Source organism: Myxine glutinosa, chromosome 2 (genome assembly GCF_964187855.1).
Source record: "Myxine glutinosa chromosome 2, kmMyxGlut1.1, whole genome shotgun sequence".
Classification (NCBI taxonomy): domain Eukaryota; kingdom Metazoa; phylum Chordata; class Myxini; order Myxiniformes; family Myxinidae; genus Myxine; species Myxine glutinosa.
In genome coordinates, this window is record NC_136262.1 from 87,700,724 (window position 1) to 87,723,003 (window position 22,280).

At 47.4% G+C, this 22,280-nt stretch overlaps 1 protein-coding gene across 1 annotated transcript in view; it reads left to right on the plus strand.

The window, feature by feature from the left end:
• Positions 1–18,649, plus strand: part of HINT2 (histidine triad nucleotide binding protein 2) — a 31,008-nt gene extending 12,359 nt beyond the window's left edge. Inside the window, exons 4-5 of the mRNA XM_068107858.2 lie at positions 15,035–15,107; positions 18,406–18,649. Coding sequence (XP_067963959.2) covers positions 15,035–15,107; positions 18,406–18,497 — 165 coding nt within the window. The 3' untranslated portion in view covers positions 18,498–18,649. The remainder of the gene's footprint in view (positions 1–15,034; positions 15,108–18,405) is intronic.
• The last annotated feature ends 3,631 nt before the right edge of the window (positions 18,650–22,280 follow it).

Genomic DNA, 22,280 nt, shown 5'->3' on the forward strand with positions numbered 1-22,280 from the left:
GTTGCACAGCGCTCGAAGTGGCGTCTTTTCGTCTCAAGCTGGGGGCGCATCTCCCGTCACATCCGGCGCGTGGCCGCGTATCTCCGGCGGGGAGTGACACGCCCTCGGCTCGTTAGCTCCGCCTCGTGGAATCGGCACGTTGCTTCTCATTGGGTGCGTGCGGGGGGTTTACCAGGCTCCGCCCTTGACGAGGAGCTGACAAGGAGCCCCTTCGTGGTAACCCCGTGGAGCGCATGGTCTGGAGCGCATCGTCTGGAGCGCATTGTCGATGGCGGCGAACCGAGCCGGTGGGAGGACGCACACTCCCCCCCCGCGCAGCGCCGTGCCCCTCTGTTGTTGTAGACGGGGAAGAAGATGGGAGGAGGTATGGGAAAGGTCCTAAACTCACTACTGGTGCCATATAATCACATTCTGGTGCAACGAAGAGTCATAATTAATGGAAACGAGGCCTTAACTGACATAGATTAAGAATAACTAGCAAGATGTCCGAAAGTTGTCTACGTGTGGTGCGGTGGACCTGGGCACGACATTTAATGGGGGAATAAGGGGAAGGTCGGCTCTACTGAGTGTTATTTACATGCAATGGGACTAGGGAATGGGGGATTGGGGAAAGTTGGGGAGTATTGGAGAAATAGGGGAATATTTACAAGCGGATATGGAGGCCAAATTCCATATTCGCAACATTGCACCCTTCTCTACCCTCGGGGCGTCCCGACCCGATAAATTTTTACCTAGTTTAGTGTGGCACTCAGATGTAGTCCCTCTACTATTAACGCTACCCTGAGTGCGACAGTTTTACAGATGTTCACAAATGAGTAAATATGTCCCCCTGCGACGTTGCACCCTTCTCCTCACAGAAACACACCCACAGGATAACCGAATCCGGAAAGAATTCTCAAACTACACATACAGCCGGTAGGGAGCATTATTTACACGACTACGCTGCTATTTACACTACGATCCAGGACCTGTTTTTGGAGGAACACATGCAGATGTTATGCATAGAGAGAGCGCGCTTGCCAGCATCGATACACCAACCCACGAGTGCTCTGTGGCCGACGGCCTTTAATAACGTGCAGAGCACCCTTCCCGAGCATCAAAAGCACCACCCCACCACCAATCGGTGCAGTCACCATTGTTCATTGGAATAAAAATAAATTCGACAACCCCTAACCCTGCAGGTGTCTCTTGCTCTTCTTGTGGTGCACTTGGTGTTAACTAAAAGTGGTTCACCTGTATGGCATAGGTGCCACGTTGACCCATAGGTCCATCCCCGGGTGGTGCTTGGCCGCAAACGAACTGCGGTCCATTGTGGGTGGCCACAACATTGCGGTCCATATGGTGTATCGATCCCGGCAGCAAACAGCGAAAGTGCAGGCCCACAACTGCGCAGCCAGCACCTCTCTCTCCTCTCTCTCTACCCCAAAGCCAGATCCTCGGAGGTGGGAGACAAAAGAAGCAGACAAGTGAGTAAGGTGGTAAGGGCGCAAAAGTGCACGCAATGTAAGGTGATGCACACTGGGGGCACATGGGAACCAGGTGAGACAGGTACGTTCCTATCGTACGCCCCCCCCCCACCAGGTAACCTACATGGCCCCTCCCTTACCCCTTACTGCATCCACAAAACACAACACTACCCATAAACATCTACTTTACAAATCAACAAACATCCCTACTGTCTTCCCCGTTCCTCCCATAAACCAAATTCGTCTTCTCTCCCTCCTAACCAATCAAATTTGCCATTTTCAACTCTCATCAAAATTTGCCATCTCCAACTGCACATCAAAATTTGCCATTACCAATTCATCATCAGTCCCTCCTAGGGAGGGAGAGATGGAATCACCCCAATGTCTCATCCACGTCGTGATGCGTCTCACAATCCACACAGCAATTTCATTTTCTGCAACAAAACAAAGAAAACACAGGTGTGGAGTCATCATCATCACCACAGGTAAGTGGCTGCGTATGGTGCGACAGGTTCATCAATCCTAACTATTTCCTAAGTGACTTTAACAACTTTACACTACCCGGGGTCTTTCTCCGGCCAAACCATTGGCCCTCTTACACTATGGGTTCTAAAAACCAATTCCCATTGGCCAAACTGTGGTGCTCTTCAATTTGGGGTCTCACTCCCCCGATTCATCTCCCGGTGCCCTCGTACAATTTCTGGGCTGCGACGTGTACCTCTCCCAGTGGGTCTACCCACCTGCACACCTCCACCACTGCAGTTGCCTCCGAGCTTACCTGCTCCTTACCCTAACCTAACTACCAGGGGAAGGCCCTCTGGCACTCTCCCCACTCGGTGCCCTCTCTGGCACTGGGCTACCCGGGTCCATCCTCCGGATCCTTGGGCCCCATCCACAACTCTACCGGCTCCCAGAGCCCACCTGCGGCCTCAACTGGCCGACATCCTCACAGTGGTGGAGTGCCCAACCAACTACACACACTAACAGGCTACACGCCCAGCCATTTCCACAACACTAATGCACCCATCCACAACACCATTCTGCAACCGCACCACAGATGCCAATATCCAACCACAATTTACCTGTACCCTCTACCTAACACTTACACTACCCGCCCCGGGTACTCGTGAAAGGGGTCCACTCTTCCCCCATCCACACCTTCGCACCATGCACACCACTCCGTACCACTTACTCCAACTCTCTCCACACACCTGTATTTGCACACCTGTGCTCTCACACCTGGTGCCACCTGCACCCTTCTCTCCCCAAGCGCATTCGCGCTGATCCACACACTCACTACTCACACACTGCTCCACACACCTGTCCAGTTGCACACCTGTGCAATCACACCTGTTCAATTCTCACACACACGGCATCATCTCAGCTAACTACTCCCTTCTGAAACTTGCGCTTCCCAGTCGTCCCTTTAAACTATTGCGCTCCCTCGTCATTATCATCCATACTAATCTACCTGCGTCCCCACTACAGGTATCAGTCACTAACTAATCTTAACGTCACCTAATGTCATCTTCTAGGGCCCTACACACAATATCCTAACCCACCCGGGCTAGTTTTCACTGCCATACACCCCATAAGCTATTGCTCCTTTGCCCCCACATGGGAAGGATGGTGGATTTGCCATCCCACCACATCGGGGGTCTCTCACTACCAATTTTGCACATCAAATTTCAACAAATCAAAAATTTGCCAATCACTACTCATCATCTGCCAATCACTACTGCCAATCCCTTGCCAATCATCAAATTTTGTTTTTCTCTAATTTTGGATCCAAAACACTAACCTCATCACCCAGTCGACTCACTAATACCTCTCGGTGCGCCAATCCCTGTCCAAAGCCCGGCTTCGTAAAGCCAAGCAATGGATGCTGGTTGTTTTGTGCCAGCGGCTGGATGCGTCCGGCACTCGGTGCAGGGACGGGGGCTTACCCGGGCCGAGATCCCACGCATCACCTCGGCGTGGAGCCATCCAATGTCCCGATCTCGACCTGCCGGCACGTCTCAACAAAACGTGGTCGCCATAACGACCCTTCCTATCGGGCTGCCAGCTCCGCCTAGTGGAGCACGGACGCGGCCGTTCAAAGCGAGGCCCAGCACGCACCGAGGGCCCGATTCGGCTATAAGTCGTTCTAAACTCTATCCCGTTTAATGTCGATGCTTCACCTGCATGCTTACACCCCGCAGCCCGTTCCTTGCTCACACATCCAGCCGTGCCCATGCTCCTCGTACCTTTCCTTACACACCCAGGTACACCCATTCCACTCACAGCCTTGGTCACACACCTGACCACCGAACACTTTGGCACACATTCGTTGCTCGCACACCTCACCAATACACCGCTTCGCACCCCCTCCTCGGTCACCTCCTCTGTGACAATCACAGGTGTGCTCTCATTCGCACACCCAACCACGTGCCTCACCACCAACTCCAGCGTGCATTCCCACTCACGCTCTACCATTCCAGGTGTGCATCCTTCCATCCCAGGTGTACATCCTCGCTCACCTGTCACACCCAACTCACTCTCCTTGTCACTCTCACTACTCTCACCTCCATTCTTGACAGCGCCCTCACCCTTACTCTTGACAGCGCACTCTTTCCCCATGCACCTGTCCGTCACACACCTTTCTCGCGCACACTCCTGCGCACACTCTCCCGTCACACCCTCTGTAACACTCACCACAGGTGGACACTCTTCCTTACTTCTGACAGCGCACTCTTTCCTCATGCACCTGTCCGTCACACACCTTTCTCGCGCACACTCCTGCGCACACTCTCCCGTCACACCCTCTGTAACACTTACCACACCGCGCTTCCATGTGCTCCCTCGCACACGCGCTACGACCGACTCACTCTCGCCAGCACACTCACTCCTTGGCACGCACTTTTTCCTCACACACCCCAGAGTCGGACTTTCTTGCACACCTCCATTTTCGCACACCAGACCTGTCGCACACTTCACCCACGGCCTCTCACGAACACCCGGGTCCATCTCGACCCCTAAGCTCCTTAAATCCCCTGGCGCATCATACGCACGACCATATTGGTCACCACTTACACCAGGTCCTCTTCCTCTTCGCTTCTCCTCCATCACCTGCGAATCCCTCATCCGGTTAATGAGCACATCATCACGATCCAAACACAGACTTTGGACCAATTCTTTTATCTCCTCTTTTATCTCTTTCTTATCCCCTCTCCGTCGCTTCTTAATTTCGCTCATCCCTTCTTCCACTTCTTCTAATTTGTGCTTCACCTCTTTCATCCCCCGGTACGTCTCCTCAAGCTCATCCTCTAAGGCTACCTTGACCGTTTCCAGGTGCGTCCTCACCTGCCGGTCCTTCGTCTCCATTACCTCTATCACCTCGTCCAACCTCGTTGTCTGTCCCTCACGTACCATCTGACATTCCCTCTTTGTCGCTATTAAGTCGTTTTTTATGTCGTTTTGTGTCGCTTTTAAACCTCCTAATACCGCAGTGTTCCTTTGAACCTGCTCCGTTAGTCCTTTTTGTCCCTCCGTCAGCTGTTCCACCTCCTGCGTCAGGACCTCTATGCCCCCTTGTAACTTTACAGTCCCCTTTCTCACCTCCTTCTCCATGCGCTCCTTACAGTGCCTCACCTCCTCGCGCACTCCTCCGACCTCCTCACTCACACCTCTTCTGATCTCTTCTCCCATCACTTGCATCTCCTGCCCAGATGCCACCCTCATCTGCTCCATTTCCTCCCTGTGAGCATCCAGTTTGGTTTCTACCCCCATTCTGACCCCCTCTATCTGCTGCCCCATTTGGTTAACTTCCCTTTCCGCTTGGTCCCTCATGTCCCTCAATTTGCCTTCCATGGTGTTTTCTAACCCCTCTAACCCTTTTTGCATCCCTTCCATTTGATTCTCTTGAGCGGCCATTCTGTTTTCTACCCCCGTTAACCCCTCCTGTATTTCCCCTAATCTATCGTCTAATTTCCCAAATTTCATGTCTAATCCCTTAAAATTATTGTCTAATCCCTTAAAATTATTGTCTAATCCCTTAAAATTATTGTCTAATCCCTCACTGGTACCCCTCGCTTCGTCCCTCATTACCCCCATTTGGCCCTCCAATCGCTCACTATCAGCCCTCATTCCCACCATTTGTTCCATAAGGGCCCTCATTTGCAGGAGGAAAAGGTTCGAATCCACCAGGGGCGCTGCCGCGGGCGTGGACGCCGTGGCCACCTCGTGCGTGACAACGCTATTTTGCGACCCTGCCGCCCTCACTGCTTCGCTCTCCTCGCGTCCCTCAATTTGGTCCTGGACCGACCCTGCTTCACTCTCCCCTACCGGACCCCAGCCGTCTTGATCCGCCATAGCGCGACTTTCAAAATTCGAGTTTCGTAACACCAATCCAAATTTTGCTGTTATAATTTCGTCGAGCGCAGTAACCGCGGGACCGCGCTCCGGATCGATTTGGTCGAGCGCCGTACGCGCTCCGGCTCGATTTTCCCTCCCAAAATTTGGGCCTAACTAATTTAGTCCCGGGTCCGAATCTCACTCCTCGACACCAATTGTTACCGTACTAACACAATTGGTGTCCAAAATTTGGGCTAAATAAATTTAGTCCCAGGTTCGAATCCAACTCCTGACAACCAATTGTTACAGACACGACTTTGATGTTAAGGTGGGCCGAGCGGAATGGCCGTCGTGTCCGCACAAATTACCCGATTGTACTCGAACGTTGACGAAGCCGCGCCACGCTGGCTCAATAAGGAAAAAGAAGACACACGGCTGAATTATAATGACAGACACCAGGGATACGGTTCTCAAGACCTCCGGAGGAGATTATATTCGTGCGGAAGGTCAGATTACAGGGACGAGAGGTACAACATAGAAAGACAAGCACTTAGACACAATCTTATATTATTCCCCAACAGACGACAGGCAAACGGGACAAGGCTGACTCACACGGGGGTTGATGGCAGGAAAGCGGTTGTCGATGGCTCCAGGTCCTCCTGGGCTCAGGGCAGGATCGACCCGGTCCGGTCCAGAGATGCGGAAGGTTGCACAGCGCTCGAAGTGGCGTCTTTTCGTCTCAAGCTGGGGGCGCATCTCCCGTCACATCCGGCGCGTGGCCGCGTATCTCCGGCGGGGAGTGACACGCCCTCGGCTCGTTAGCTCCGCCTCGTGGAATCGGCACGTTGCTTCTCATTGGGTGCGTGCGGGGGGTTTACCAGGCTCCGCCCTTGACGAGGAGCTGACAAGGAGCCCCTTCGTGGTAACCCCGTGGAGCGCATGGTCTGGAGCGCATCGTCTGGAGCGCATTGTCGATGGCGGCGAACCGAGCCGGTGGGAGGACGCACACTCCCCCCCGCGCAGCGCCGTGCCCCTCTGTTGTTGTAGACGGGGAAGAAGATGGGAGGAGGTATGGGAAAGGTCCTAAACTCACTACTGGTGCCATATAATCACATTCTGGTGCAACGAAGAGTCATAATTAATGGAAACGAGGCCTTAACTGACATAGATTAAGAATAACTAGCAAGATGTCCGAAAGTTGTCTACGTGTGGTGCGGTGGACCTGGGCACGACATTTAATGGGGGAATAAGGGGAAGATCGGCTCTACTGAGTGTTATTTACATGCAATGGGACTAGGGAATGGGGGATTGGGGAAAGTTGGGGAGTATTGGAGAAATAGGGGAATATTTACAAGCGGATATGGAGGCCAAATTCCATATTCGCAACAATATTTATACATTTTCTTACAAACTACACAGTGCTTGGGCCTTGGCTTACAATCCAGGACGAGTCACCACTCCAATATGATACTTGAACGAGTGTGCATAAATTTGTAATTTGGCCAGGGTGCCAACTATAGCTCAGCTACTCTTCACGAAGGACACCGTGGGATCTTTCATAATGCTGGATGGGACGGCCATTTTAACGTCTCAGTCGGGATTCATGAGTCGGGATTGTGATGTGATGGGGGTGAGTTGCTTGAAGGATGAAGTGGGACAAATCGTTGTCGACCCAGATGGAATTAAAGGAAGATGGAAAAGATATATGGAAATGCTGTTGAATACAGAGAATGAATGGGATGGCAACATAGAGAGTAACCCAGTTTTAGGACCGGCAGAGAAGATAACTGAGAAGGAAGTTGAGGAAGCGATAAAAGCAATGAAGAGTGGAAAAGCGGGAGGGCCGACGGGAGTTGTGGGAGATATGTTGAAGGCAGCAGGAAGTTGGGGTGTGAAGAGAATGACAGAGATCTGTAATCTGGTGGTGAAAGAAGGCCGCATTCCAGTGGGTTGGGAACTGAGTACCCTCGTCCCTCTATACAAGGGAAAAGGTGACCCTCTGGAGTGTGGCTCGTACCGAGCGATAAAGTTATTGGAGCATGGAATGAAGGTATTGGAAAGGGTGTTGGAGAGGAGGATAAGGAAGAAAGTGAAGATCGACGAAATACAGTTTGGATTTATGCCAGGAAGAGGAACGACAGATGCGCTTTTCATTGTGAGGCAGTTGCAGGAGAAGTACATGGATAAGAGGAAGAAGTTGTTTTTTGGGTTTGTTGATCTGGAGAAAGCATTCGATAGGGTTCCACGCAAAGTATTGACATGGGCATTGAGGAAGTTAGGAGTGGAGGAATGGTTGATCAGAGTAGTGATGGCAATGTACAAAAGAGCACGCACAGCTGTAAGGACGAAGGACGGGAACAGTGGTGAGTTTGAGGTGAAGGTGGGAGTGCATCAGGGGTCGGTACTAAGTCCACTACTATTTGTAGCTGTGATGGAGGTGCTGGCTCAGACCGTAAAGGAGGGTTTACCGTGGGAGTTGTTGTATGCAGATGATCTGGTGTTGATTGCGGAAAGTATGGATGGACTGAAGGAAAAGATGAACAAGTGGAAGGAATGTATGGAGACAAAAGGTCTGAAGGTGAATATCGGAAAGACAAAGGTGATGGCAAGTGGTAAAGCATGTGGTGAGGTGGAAAGAACTGGGAAGTGGCCGTGTGCTGTGTGCAGGAAGGGTGTCGGAGTGAACTCCATTCAATGTACAATGTGTGCTGAGTGGGTTCATCAAAAATGTAGTGGTCTGAGAGGGTCATTAACCAGTGTGGCAGCTACATTCAAATGTAAGGTGTGCACAGAGAGAGCTGCAGATGGAGGAAATGTTGAGTTGGATCTTGGAGACGGCGTGAAGCTGGAAGGTGTGAAAACATTTTGCTACCTCGGAGACATGCTGAATGGAGAAGGTGGATCAGACTCGGCAACGGTTGCTCGAGTGAGATGTGCATGGAAGAAGTTTCGGGAACTGAGTGGCGTGCTGATGAGGAGGAGAGTGTCGCTGAAGCTGAAGGGAAAGGTGTATGCTGCATGTGTGAGAAGTGTTATGATTTATGGGAGCGAGACATGGGTAATGAACGTAGAGCAGCAACGAAGGCTGGAAAGGGTGGAAATGCGAATGGTTCGATGGATGTGCGGAGTATCGTTGAGAGAGAGGAAGACAAATGATGAATTGCGAAAGATGATGGGAATATTGCCTGTGATTGATGCTGTGAAGAGGAACAGGTTGAGATGGTTTGGTCATGTATTGAGGAAGGATGAAAGTGACTGGTTGAGAAGAGTGATGGAAGTTAATGTAGAAGGAAGTAGAGGACGGGGAAGACCGAGAAAGACTTGGCTAAAGATGGTGGAAGAAGAAATGCGGGCAAGGGGGTTAACAAGGAGAGATGCAGAAAATAGGGCAAAATGGAGAAGATTGTCATGGGGACCGCAAGGCTAACCCCCGCTCTAGCAGGGAACATGGCCTTAAAATGCATGTTGTTGTTGTTGTTGTTGTAGTAGTCGGGATTCAAATGCAGGCCAGACAGCTCAGGTGTGAGTGTGATTGTGTATACCTCGAGGGCCAAGGCTATCCTACCAGCCCACAGTACTTGCGTATGAAAAATGAAAAACATTAGTCTGTCTTAGACTATCGTGAATATCTCGTTTGTCGAACCGTTTGAATGACTCCGGTATTTGTTGCTTTGTTGTCACAAGGTTTTGTACTTTTATTCTGTAATATGTTTCCTTTACCTTGTGAGAAAGTAGTTTGCTCAACTTCCGTTAACATGAAGTCATCTCGGATAATAACTCCCACACAAAAGCAGTGTACTCATACTCTTTACAGATTGTCGATTCGGTCTTAGCAGTTTCTTTTCAAGGTTTTAATCGTGGATAGGTCACCACTGACCCAGGATACTCGACTAAAGGATGCAGGAATTTAGGAATTTGGTCATGATAGCTCGCCTACTCTTCGCGTCGGACACCGATGGTGAACCACAGAACTGCTTTCCATGACCCAAAATAATGTCTCAAAAAATGAAGATTTCTTTTTCTGACGCAACTCATTACAAGGAATAAGTTGAATGCTCAAAACAAACAAAAACAACAATCAGAACAAGGTTTCCTCCGAAAAAAAAACCGATTCCACATATGGATATTGGGCAACGAAATATGGATATTGTAGCCAAGATGGTTTTTGGAATAGGGAACGGTCAAAACATTAGCAGTGCATTATGACTTGTGACACAATTGCATGGCATTATCTTCGATACTAATGATCGTTTTTAATATTAATGTGATGTGAAATGCTGAGTGCTGAAATGTTGTCTTCTGTGCATTAGTGCAAACCAGCCACCCAACGATAAAATCTTTCCACCAACATGACTCTACCCCCACCCAACCTTCCCGAGACCAAATGACTTCTTCCTACTAATACAAAGCTTCTTGCATTTCAACTGATTTATATATATATATATATATATATATAGTGAATGCAAGACCAATCAGCATGGAATGTTCAAGCCTCCGTGCTGATGCTTGAACATTGCAAACGTTGAATTATATTTCAATCTGGAACACGTGATGGAACCACACTTAGTGGCATTGTGGTTAGTGCGTCCTCTCCGGGTCTCGGAGGTCGGCGGTTCGATTGTGACCCTGGCGGGTCATACAAAATGCTTTAAAAATGGTACGTGCTGCTTCCTCGCTCGATCTTTGCAATTTGGAGGATAGAGCATGGATAAACCACGTGTGTGGGCATCCTGTTGGAGGGAATGACTTTTCCTTAATTGCTCCAATAATTATCCGATGTCACAGGATGGTATCACCAGTACCCACAGTACCTGGAAAGTTACCTCACTTCTCCAAAGGTCACCGGCTATGATTATCTGAAGTTAAGTCTGGTGCTGTCTAATGTCTAATGTCTGCAACTTTGCAGGTATTTGCATGAGTTGTATAACCGCTCCAGCATCATAAAACCTGCAAAAATATAAAAAACTGATAAATGCGGGATTCAGGTCTTTCTGCATCTGGCTTGTTTGGTGGAGCAGTTTCTCTCTCTCATGTGTAATTGGGCAAACATTGGAATAAAGTTCGTGGGAGAAGGGAGAAAGCTGACAGGGTGTTCCAAAAAGATATGGATTGCAGCTGTCAAGAACGATCTGGAATGTTTGGATTTTCACAAAAATGACACGTTGGATAGATATGCATGGAGGAATGCCATCATTGGACTAACTCCCCGAAGAAAGGAGAAAATAGTCATAAAATGCTTGTCGTCGTTGTGGTCACTGTCGTCATCATCGTCGTTATATTGAGACTCATGGAAGAGTGTGTTTACAAGGTTAAAAGGCAGTGTACTGATGGTGCCCCCACAGTTGGACACAATATACAAGGGAATGAATGACCAGGAAAAGGGGAGAGAGAGGAGGGAAGGAAACATAGTAAACTTCAATTGAAACCAGGGGCGGATTTAGGATTTCCCATAAGGGGGGGCACAACTAATGAGGGCGAAGTCCTAACGCGAGGGCCGAAGGCCCGAAGCCTGTAGTGGGGGGGTCTGGGGGTCCTCTCCCAGGAAAATTTGAAAATTATACTGCTCTAGATGCGTTTTCCTGCAATCTGGGGAGAAATGTTCATGCCTCTAAAATATTGGAAGGAAGATCTCCGTAAAATAAACCAAGGATATAGGCCTACTTGATGAAAAATCGGCATTCTATTGGCCTGGTTTAAGCCTGTTACCGGTTACACTTACCCTTCTTGGGTGGAGAAATATCGAATAAAGTACGCTGTTTATTCGCGTTTCCCTGACACGATGTTAAGCCAAATCTCCACAAGACGATTTTTTCAGCGATCGACGACATATTTCGAGACGAAACAGCCATAGCCAATCTCCACCTGTTGGCAATTTCTAAAACTATTCTATCACGCAGTGCGTTATCTTCTGAAATTCTATTGGTTAAGCGCAGCGCCAGCGGCGACATCAAAGCTTAGGCAGCTAGGCAAAAATGGCACTTTCTAAAATCAAAATAAGGGGGGGGGGGGCGCCGCTTGCGCCTCCCTCTAAATCCACCTCGGAAAACGGTTGGGTTAGGTATGGGTAATGGGGGTAAAATAAATTGTGGGTGAGGATGGGGGATTACATGAGATGGTGTTGCACCTCCTGCTTGAAGCCCTGGAAGGAAGAGTGGGATAGCAAGTCTCGGAAATGTGGTTCCATAGACGGGAGAAAGGAGGAACAACATAGTTGAGGTGCAGTCAGCCTGCATTTCAAAAGTTTAACGGGAAGGGTCAGTGGAAGAACATGTGCATCCCAGAGTTGCTGGGGCGGGTCGGTTGACTAAAAGAGCAGAGGAGAGACTGGAGAGGAATCAGGAATAGCCTAGAGGAGAGGAATCAAGAATAGCCTGGAGGAGAGGAATCAAGAATAGCCTGGAGGAGAGGAGTCAGGAATAGCAGGGAGGGGAGGAGTCAGGAATAGCCGGGAGGGGAGGAGTCAGGAATAGCCTGGAGGAGAGGAATCAGGAATAGCCTGGAGGGTAGGAGTAAGGAATAGCCTGGAGGAGAGGAATCAAGAATAGCCTGGAGGAGAGGAGTCAGGAATAGCCTAGAGGAGAGGAGTCAGGAATAGCCTGGAGGAGGGGAATCAAGAATAGCCTGGAGGAGAGGAATCAGGAATAGCCTGGAGGAGGGGAATCAAGAATAGCCTGGAGGAGATGAATCAAGAAGAGCCTGGAGGAGAGGAATCAGGAATAGCCTGGAGGAGAGAGAGGAGTCAGGAATAGCCTGGAGGAGAGGAATCAAGAATCGCCTGGAGGAGAGGAATCAGGAATAGCCTGGAGGAGAGGAATCAGGAATAGCCTGGAGAAGAGGAATCAGGAATAGCCTGGAGCAGAGGAATCAGGAATAGCCTGGAGGGGAGGAGTCAGGAATAGCCTGGAGGAGAGGAATCAAGAATAGCCTGGAGGAGCGGAATCAAGAACAGCCTGGAGGAGAGGAATCAAGAATAGCCTGGAGGAGAGGAGTCAGGAATAGCCTGGAGGAGAGGAGTCAGGAATAGCCTGGAGGAGAGGAATCAAGAATAGCCTGGAGGGGAGAAGTCAGGAATAGCCTGGAGAAGAGGAATCAGGAATAGCCTGGAGGAGGGGAATCAAGAATAGCCTGGAGGAGAGGAATCAGGAATAGCCTGGAGGAGAGGAATCAGGAATAGCCTGGAGAAGAGGAATCAGGAATAGCCTGGAGAAGAGGAATCAGGAATAGCCTGGAGAAGAGGAATCAGGAATAGCCTGGAGGAGAGGAATCAAGAATAGCCTGGAGGGGAGTAGTCAAGAATAGCCTGGAGGGGAGGAGGCAGGAATAGCCTGGAGGGGAGGAGTCAGGAATAGCCTGGAGGAGAGGAGTCAGGAATAGCCTGGAGGGGAGTAGTCAAGAATAGCCTGGAGGAGAGGAGTCAGGAATAGCCTGGAGGGTGGAATCAAGAATAGCCTGGAGGAGAGGAATCAAGAATAGCCTGGAGGGGAGGAATCAAGAATAGCCTGGAGGGGAGGAACCAAGAATAGCCTGGAGGAGAGGAGTCAGGAATAGCCTGGAGGAGAGGAACCAAGAATAGCCTGGAGGAGAGGAGTCAGGAATAGCCTGGAGGAGAGGAGTCAGGAATAGCCTGGAGGAGAGGAATCAAGAATAGCCTGGAGGGGAGTAGTCAGGAATAGCCTGGAGGAGAGGAATCAAGAATAGCCTGGAGGAGAGGAATCAAGAATAGCCTGGAGGGGAGTAGTCAGGAATAGCCTGGAGGAGAGGAATCAAGAATAGCCTGGAGGAGAGGAATCAAGACTAGCCTGGAGGAGAGGAATCAAGAATAGCCTGGAGGAGAGGAATCAAGAATAGCCTGGAGGAGAGGAATCAAGAATAGCCTGGAGGAGAGGAGTCAGGAATAGCCTGGAGGAGAGGAGTCAGGAATAGCCTGGAGGAGAGGAGTCAGGAATAGCCTGGAGGAGAGGAGTCAGGAATAGCCTGGAGGAGAGGAGTCAGGAATAGCCTGGAGGAGAGGAATCAAGAATAGCCTGGAGGGGAGTAGTCAGGAATAGCCTGGAGGAGAGGAATCAAGAATAGCCTGGAGGAGAGGAATCAGGAATAGCCTGGAGGAGAGGAGTCAGGAATAGCCTGGAGGAGAGGAATCAAGAATAGCCTGGAGGAGAGGAGTCAGGAATAGCCTGGAGGAGAGGAGTCAGGAATAGCCTGGAGGAGAGGAATCAAGAATAGCCTGGAGGGGAGTAGTCAGGAATAGCCTGGAGGAGAGGAATCAGGAATAGCCTGGAGGAGAGGAGTCAGGAATAGCCTGGAGGAGAGGAATCAAGAATAGCCTGGAGGAGAGGAGTCAGGAATAGCCTGGAGGAGAGGAGTCAGGAATAGCCTGGAGGAGAGGAATCAAGAATAGCCTGGAGGGGAGTAGTCAGGAATAGCCTGGAGGAGAGGAATCAAGAATAGCCTGGAGGAGAGGAATCAGGAATAGCCTGGAGGAGAGGAGTCAGGAATAGCCTGGAGGAGAGGAATCAAGAATAGCCTGGAGGAGAGGAGTCAGGAATAGCCTGGAGGAGAGGAATTAAGAATAGCCTGGAGGAGATGAGTCAGGAATAGCCTGGAGAGGCAGTAAAATACAGAGTGACCACTGACCTGCCTGCGATGTGAAAGAAATATACCTTGTGATTCAGGCTCATTGCCAGAGATTCCAATAGGCTGAGAGCTTTAGATTCTGCATAATCCAGGAGCGACAGGTGTGATATTGGGATGTCAGTCCGTAGGAGCAGTACTATATTGAGCTACAGGTAAAGGTCTTGCGGGCTGTGAGGAGTTATGACTTTTCTTGTGAAGACTTGGAATGGCAGAGGATGCCTCGTGTGCAGCTGGCTTTGGAGACCAGCTTTACCATGTGGTTGGCCCAGGCGAGGTCTTCACTGTCGGTAAGGGTTAGCACTTCAAAAGAGTGAACTCTTCCAGTGGCCGACCAGGGAAATAGTTATGTGGTTTCCTTTGACAATTTTTTAAGAAGTGACAAGTGAGACTGTATGGTTTTCCAGGATTGAAGGACATTCTTCATTTAAAAGACCTGGCAAAGTACTCCTCTTGTCCATTCATTTCTGCTATTGTTTGATGGAAGTGTGGAGGACAATGTTTTTACAATTGTATGTGTACGTATGATATTGTATGTGTATTACAGTTGTGTATGTATGATAAAGGCCAAAGTTTGTCCAACTACTTATCTTGTTTTTCCACAGCTACTGGGACATCTCTTGCTGGTCGCTCGAAATGTCGCTGAGCAACAGGGACTTACTGATGGTTATCGTGTTGGTAGGTGCTCTAGGCTTTTTCTTTCTTTTGTGTCAATGAGCAAGGTTTAGGATAGGCTATTTACTCTTTTTTAAGTTAAGGACAATTGTAAGTTCCTTGATTCTGGTTCCGGTGTTTCTAGTCCATTGGTGGTACCTTTGCCTGGAAGATTCTATAACTTGAATTGGCAAATATCTTGAGAAGCAGGAATATCAAAGGTATACAATAAAACTTGTGCTGTTTATCCTTGTTTGACAACTTTGCATTGCACTTTCCTTAAACTGTGAAGTTTTTCAGTAATATGACCAATCGTCCATCCGTAGCTTTGTTTTATGATTGAAGGAAAAAAAGGAGGAAAAAAATGCTTGATAATATTTCACATCACTATTTTTGTTGTATCATGTAGTAATGCCAGACTACATCACGTTTCCTAACGGAGAAATGACTAAGATCTAATGGATAAGCATCCATTGGTTTATTGAAGATTGAATGAGATCACGCATCAATGTTTTTAGTTAGTTTGGTGGTGGTATTTTTATTTATTTATGGTAATCACCATTTAGGTACTTTCTCAGGACTGGCAGGATGGCTTGGAGTTATGCACAAGCTGTGTAGCCTGGGTTCGAGTCTCGACTTAGCTATAAACGGTCACCCTGGTGTTTCCCATTCACGATCTGATGCAGCAATGCTTGTGCCATCCATTGGAAGGACCTCAATCTGGAAAACTGGTCATTGGTAGATGTTAAATATCTCACTGTCATTTGCAAAGAATAAGCAAGTTATCTCAGACATCATGGCCAAGTTGCAATTTCTGCCCTGACTGACTGTTGGGAAGGCGATGGCAAACTACTCGGCAAAGACCTTGCCAAGACATTGCGTTGGCAGAATCGATGCTCTGTAAGGAGTATAGCACATGGATGATGGTGATAAGTGTTGTAACAGTGAATATTTGACACACATAAGTTGGTGTATGAACACGTACACTTGCTCCCAAATGTATAAACGACAGCTTTCAATCCCATATCTCATTTTCCCTAACGTCCTTTTCTTGAAAATAACTTTTTAACAAGCTCCTTCCTGAGTTTTAGACCATGGAAAAATCAGGACCATGGGAAAAAACTTTTAGACCATGGAAAAAGTTCATAAATATATTGCATGAGTGGGCGGAGGGGTAAAAATCGGATGACTTGAAGAGCAGAGGGGACAGCCTGGAGGAGAGGCAGCCAAATACAGAGCGACCACCGACCTGCCTGTGATATGAAGGCAACAGACCTTGTGCTTTGGGCTCATTGACAGAGATTCCAATATGTTGAGAGCTTTAGATTCAGCAGAATCCATGAGAGACAGATGTGATGCTGCGATGCCAGCCCATAGGAGCAGTACTCCATTGAGCTTCAGTGAGTAGTTGTCATTTTAATATTAAAGACTTGGAATGACAGAGGATGCCCAGTCTGCAGCTAGCTTTGGAGACCAGCTTTGCTATGTGGTTGGCCCAGGAGAGATCTTCACTGTCGGTGACTTCAAAAGAGTGAACTGCGCTCTTCCAGTGACCGGCCAGGGAAATAGTAAAGTGGTTTCGTTTGCCAATTTTTAAGAAGTGACAGGGGAGACTGTGACAGATATGCCAGAGAGGGATGGAAACATAAATCTGCCATACGATTTAAGCTAGGTATTTATTCACCCACTCATTGACTTGCACTACACTACAGCTAATCCTACTCCACAGATGTGGCGTCGCTTGCGTAACATTCTTAGATGGAATTTTTTAATTAGAAGTGGAATTTTTTTGGGATAACTTCCAAACGCTTTTGTTTATTTCGAGGTAAATAGATTAAATTTTTGAAAATGTTTGTCGCATTGATGCTTTCACCTCCAAGGTGTAATTGTTTATGTAATGTTGTTTATTGTTTTTGGAAGTTTATGTTTCCATTGTTTATGGAAGTTTATGTAATTAAACTTCTAAAGTTATTGTAGCTAAGTCATGGGATTGGGTTATTGTGTTGTGCATCGGTTTTTTTTAAACTCTTAACATAACAGTGAAATGTACATGTTTAACCAAAGTGCTCTGATTATCCTGTTATTCCCCCCTCCCTCTCCACGCATCAGATGTGGTTTTGCAAGTGTGTGTGTGTGTGTGTGTGTGTGTGTGTGTGTGTGTGTGTGTGTGTGTTATAAATGACATTAAAATTATATTTTATTAAATTAATTAAATTAAATTAAATTAATTAAAACCGTTATAAATGACAGTTTGAGCATTCGAAGTGCAGTTAGATAGAAAGGTAGGTGGTGTGGTCATGCTGGTTGGTAGAGTGATGTATTTAAGGGTAAGATGTGAATGATTTAATGATATCATATTATCGAGTGTGTAAGGAAACTTATAAATATATGATAACACATTAAATCCTATTGCGAGTAAAGTTGGAATAAGTGATGTTGCATTGATGGGTTGACTGACTGCCTAGACGCAACTGAGGTTGTGGATCTACTGATTTACCATCAATTGATGTGGATCCTTGATCGAGGTTGTGGATCCGCCGTTTGGAGAGGTCCTGGGCTGAAAGGATCGAAACCTCGAGGAAGAACGGTGCCCGGCTGATGATCCGTGCAGTCGGGAAATTAGTCAGTTGCTTACAGGTTGACGTTCTTGCTTTAGGTGGAGAAACTATGTTTGAGGTTTACAATTTAAATAAAGTTGAATATGGGATGTTGTGAAATTAACATCATTTACAACAATCCTTTAAATTATTTATATTTAAGTTTAGGAACAACCGATACTGTACAATCAATTGTGTGTGTGTGTGTGTGTGTGTGTGTGTGTGTGTGTGTGTGTGTGTGTGTGTGTGTGTGTGTGTGTGTGTGTGTGTGTGTGTGTGTGTGTGTGTGCGCGTGTTTTCAGGCCATAACTTTAAAAAAAAATCATTTTAGCTTTTGTCATCAAATCTTCAAGAAACCTTCATTATGAGAATATGGAGAAAATAATAAAAATTGGGTCAAACTGTAAAAGGGCAAAGGCATAGTGACTATAAATAGTCTTTATCAGCCCGTCTGCAGCGTGTCAAGTGCAAGACGCCCTGGTTTTTTATCGCTTCCATTTTCTTTCTTTATTTACCATTGAGCTTAAGTGTGTCTATCCAGGCCATAACATTTTACTAATTGAGCTATTGTCATCAAATCTTTATTATGAGAATACAGAGAACATAAATGACTAAAATGTACCATTTTCTAAACTGTTGTTTTCCTCAAATTTCAGTACGGGCTTTGCATTTTGTCATGCTTTATAGTTGCAATTTGGTTTATTATGCATGTGTGTCTCTTACAGTGATTAATGATGGAGTCCATGGATCTCAGTCTGTCTACCATCTTCATGTGCATGTGCTTGGGGGTCGTCAGATGAGCTGGCCTCCAGGATAGCCACACTGTGTTCCACATATCCATACTCTTCTCCAGGAGAGATAGCACTTGCCCGCAGAATAGCCTCATTTGCTTTCAGAATAACTTTTTGTGATTGGTTTAATGGATCCAGATAATTTTCACCAAACAAACCAATAAAGTCTGTAAATCTTTCCGGTTTATTTTTAATTAACTGGATCATTGTGGTGACACATTTCTCAACAAATTCACAGTACTCACTTTGTGTACCTCACTAGGACAAAATTATTACATTTTGTTGAAGATCCGGATTCGGATCCGGCTAGTATAATTTTTTAAGTGATTCTTCACCATTGAGTGATAGGGCTAAAACCGATACATAGCAAGATATCTCAAAAAGTTATGGACGGATTTGGACAAAACTTGGTGGACTGGTTGGGTGTGTGACAAGGACGAATTGATTCCATTTTGGTGAAGATCTGAATATGGATTCGGATAAGAAAATTATTTAATTTTTAAGTGATTCTTCACCATTGCGAGATTTTTTTTTTTTTTTAAACAAGATCGAGGCTCGTGAAAGAGCAAACATTAATCACACAGAAAGACAAACCGACACATAAAACATATAATAAGGGGAGCGGTAGACAAGATGGGGAGAGAGGGGGAAGGACACAAACACAACATTTGAGAGCAGGGACATCGAGATATCTGTGGGAGGGAGAGGGCTTTGGGGGGGGGGGGGGCATGGGAAGGCCGCGGGGGTGGGAGAGGTATAAAACATATGGACACTGCAAGGACTTCCAGGAAAGAAGTTGGAATTTCAAAAAAATTGGATCTGGGGTGAATTAGCGGGGGAAGAAAAGATCAAGGTTTTGGATGGGGGAAGATAAGAGATGGTGGTGAACAGCTGTTTTAAAGACCTGGAGGGAGGAGTGGGATTGAAGGGAGTGTGGGAGTTTGTTCCAGAGGCGGGAGAAAAGAGGAATGAAAGAGTGAAGGTGAGCAGATAGCCTACATTTCGGCAGTTTAACCATAAGAGGGTTGCTGGCAGATCTTGTGCGACCTGTAGGAATATTTGGGGGACAGAGCACAGATAGAGCTGGGGGAGCAAGGCCGGAGAGGAGTCGGTAGAAGACAGAAAGACCACCAACCTGCCTGCGGTGAGTGAGTGAAAGGCCCTCGGAGTTAGCTTCATCGCGGGAGATTCCAATGATTCTGAAAGCTTTGGCTTCAACAGCGTGAAGCCGAGCTCGGTGTGAGGCAGGAGCACCGGCCCATAGGGGAGAACAGTATTCCATTGAGCTGCGGATGAAAGCCTTGTATGTGGTGAGGAGCTCAGGTGTGCCAAGGAAGGACTTCGCACGACGGAGGATGCCCAGTCGGCGACTGGCTTTGGAGGCCAGCTTGGAAATGTGGTTTTCCCAGGAAAGATCATGGCAGATAGTGAGACCCAAAAGCTTGAGCGACAGAACTTCTTGGAGAGGATTGTTGAGAAAGTAGATGGGAGGGTTGTCCAGTCGGTCTTTTCGGAGAGACATAGTAAGACTGTGAGATTTGTCAGGATTGAAAGACATGTTCCACTTGTTTGATCAGTCTGATTTTGTCCAGGTCTGCAGAGAATGAGGAGGCTGCAGACTGCCGATCTGAGGGAAGAGGAATGGAGCGGCAGAGAGTGGAGTAACGAGATCAGGCGAAAAGTGACATATAACGTGATATAAAAAAAGTTATGGACGAGTTATGATTAAACTTGGTGGATGAGTTGGTTAGGTGACAAGAACAAGCCGATTAGATTTTAGTTCAGGTCAAAATCCAGATCCGGCCTATGAGTGGGAATCAAAACGTAAACTGTTGAGCCTGGCGGAGGTATGCGCTCTACCGATTGCTGTTCTTGTTAATTATTTTGATCGTCCAAACTGTGTGTTTGTTTGTTATTTATTCTAATGAAAAACAGCTACAATCGCCATGTTTTCAGACAAGTTCCACTTTGAGTTCCCAAGGAAAAGTTAGTACACGACTATATTTATTCACATTAGTTAGTACACGACTTTATTTAAATTGGTAAACAGCTATATTTATTTATTATTGAATTTATTCACACCGTGGCCATACAACAGTACAGGTTGGTGCCAACAGTACAGGGTGGTATTGCATGAAGAGAAAACGACGATGGGAGGCAGGTGCGTGCGTGCATGTGTGCGGTTGGTTGGTTGTTGTCTAGATTATGCTCAAGATTATATAGATCTAGATTATGCGTGCGCGAGCGCACACACACACACACACACACACACACACACACACACACACACACACACACACACACACACACACACACACACACACACACACACACACACACACACACACGAGGGCCAGTCAATAAGTAACCTTAAAATGGCAATATAAATTTGAGAATGTAATGTGTGTAGTTGTCGATGACATATGTTATATATATTGGTAAGAGTCATGTTTTGCCTGTTTTAGATCTGCCAACATTGAGCGTATGACATCAGTAGAGCAGTCCCAAGAAGGCGGCTCCCTTATAAGCATGCACTAGGGAGGAGCAACGTTCTGGGGGGGGGGGGTGGCGGGGGGGGGGGCAAGGCCAGAGAGGTGTCGGTAGAATACAGAAAGACCACCAACCTGCCTGCGGTGAGTGAGTGAAAGGCCCTCAGAGTTAGCTTCTTCGCGGGAGATTCCAATGTTCTGAAAGCTTTGGTTTCAACAGCGTGAAGCCGATTCAACAGCGTGATTCAATCTTTCTTCAAAATGGGCGCCATGTACTGTTTAGATTTTGATGATTTGCGTGTGATATGATTCAACAGATGTTTATATGAATCGTTTAAAACTCACCCAACAATGGATGGAGGCCCTCAATGTCAGACTTGAGATCAGAGCCAATTCTCTGGACATATATCAGGCTTTTGATACAGGGTCTGGCATTCTGTCTTACTCTCCAAACTCTCTCCTTATGGCATCCAAGGACAACTCCACGCATGGCTTCCTGACTTCCTCCACCCTCGTAGCCAATGTGTGGCTCTGAACAGAATCCTTTCATCTCCTCTCCCTGTCATGGCTGGAGGGACCCAAGGCAGTTTTCTGGACCCTGTCCTATTCCTGATCTTCATAAATGACCTCTCTCAATCTCTGGCCAATCCCCTTTATCTATTTGCTGATGATTCCACCCTCTGCCATCACATGTCCCTCATTCTCCAGATCTGCAGGCTGCATCCTCTTCCCTCTCTTCAGACCTTGACAAAATAACAATCGGGTCAAACTCTTGCAATATGTCCTTCATTCCTGATAAAATTCACACTCTCACTCTCCCTCTCTGAAAGGACTGTCTGGCAAACCCTCCCATCTACTTCCTAAAACACAACTGAACCCCTAACAATCTGTATAAGGCCTTCATCCACAGCTTGATAGAATACTGCTCTACCCTCTGGGCTGGCTCCCCTGTCCCACACCTTGCTCAGCTTGACACTGTGGAAATCAAGGCCTTCAAGATTATTTGAATCTCTCGCGATGAAGCTGGGTCTATGGGCCTATCACTTTCACAATGCCGACAGGTCGCTGGTCTCTGTCTGCTACCGCCTCCTTTCTGGTCTTTCTTTCCATGCTTTTTGTCCCCCCTCTACCTTCCCTCCCCAAGGGTTCTGCAGAGCATACTCAGTCCACCATAAACCCCCTGCTGGTGAAACTCCCAAAATCCAGAATTACTGCTCGCCTCCACTCATTTGTTCCTATTTTTTTCCCACCTGTGGAACCAACTTCCACATTCTCTTCGTTCTCATTCTTCTCTTGGTCTTCAAGATAGCTGTTCACAAC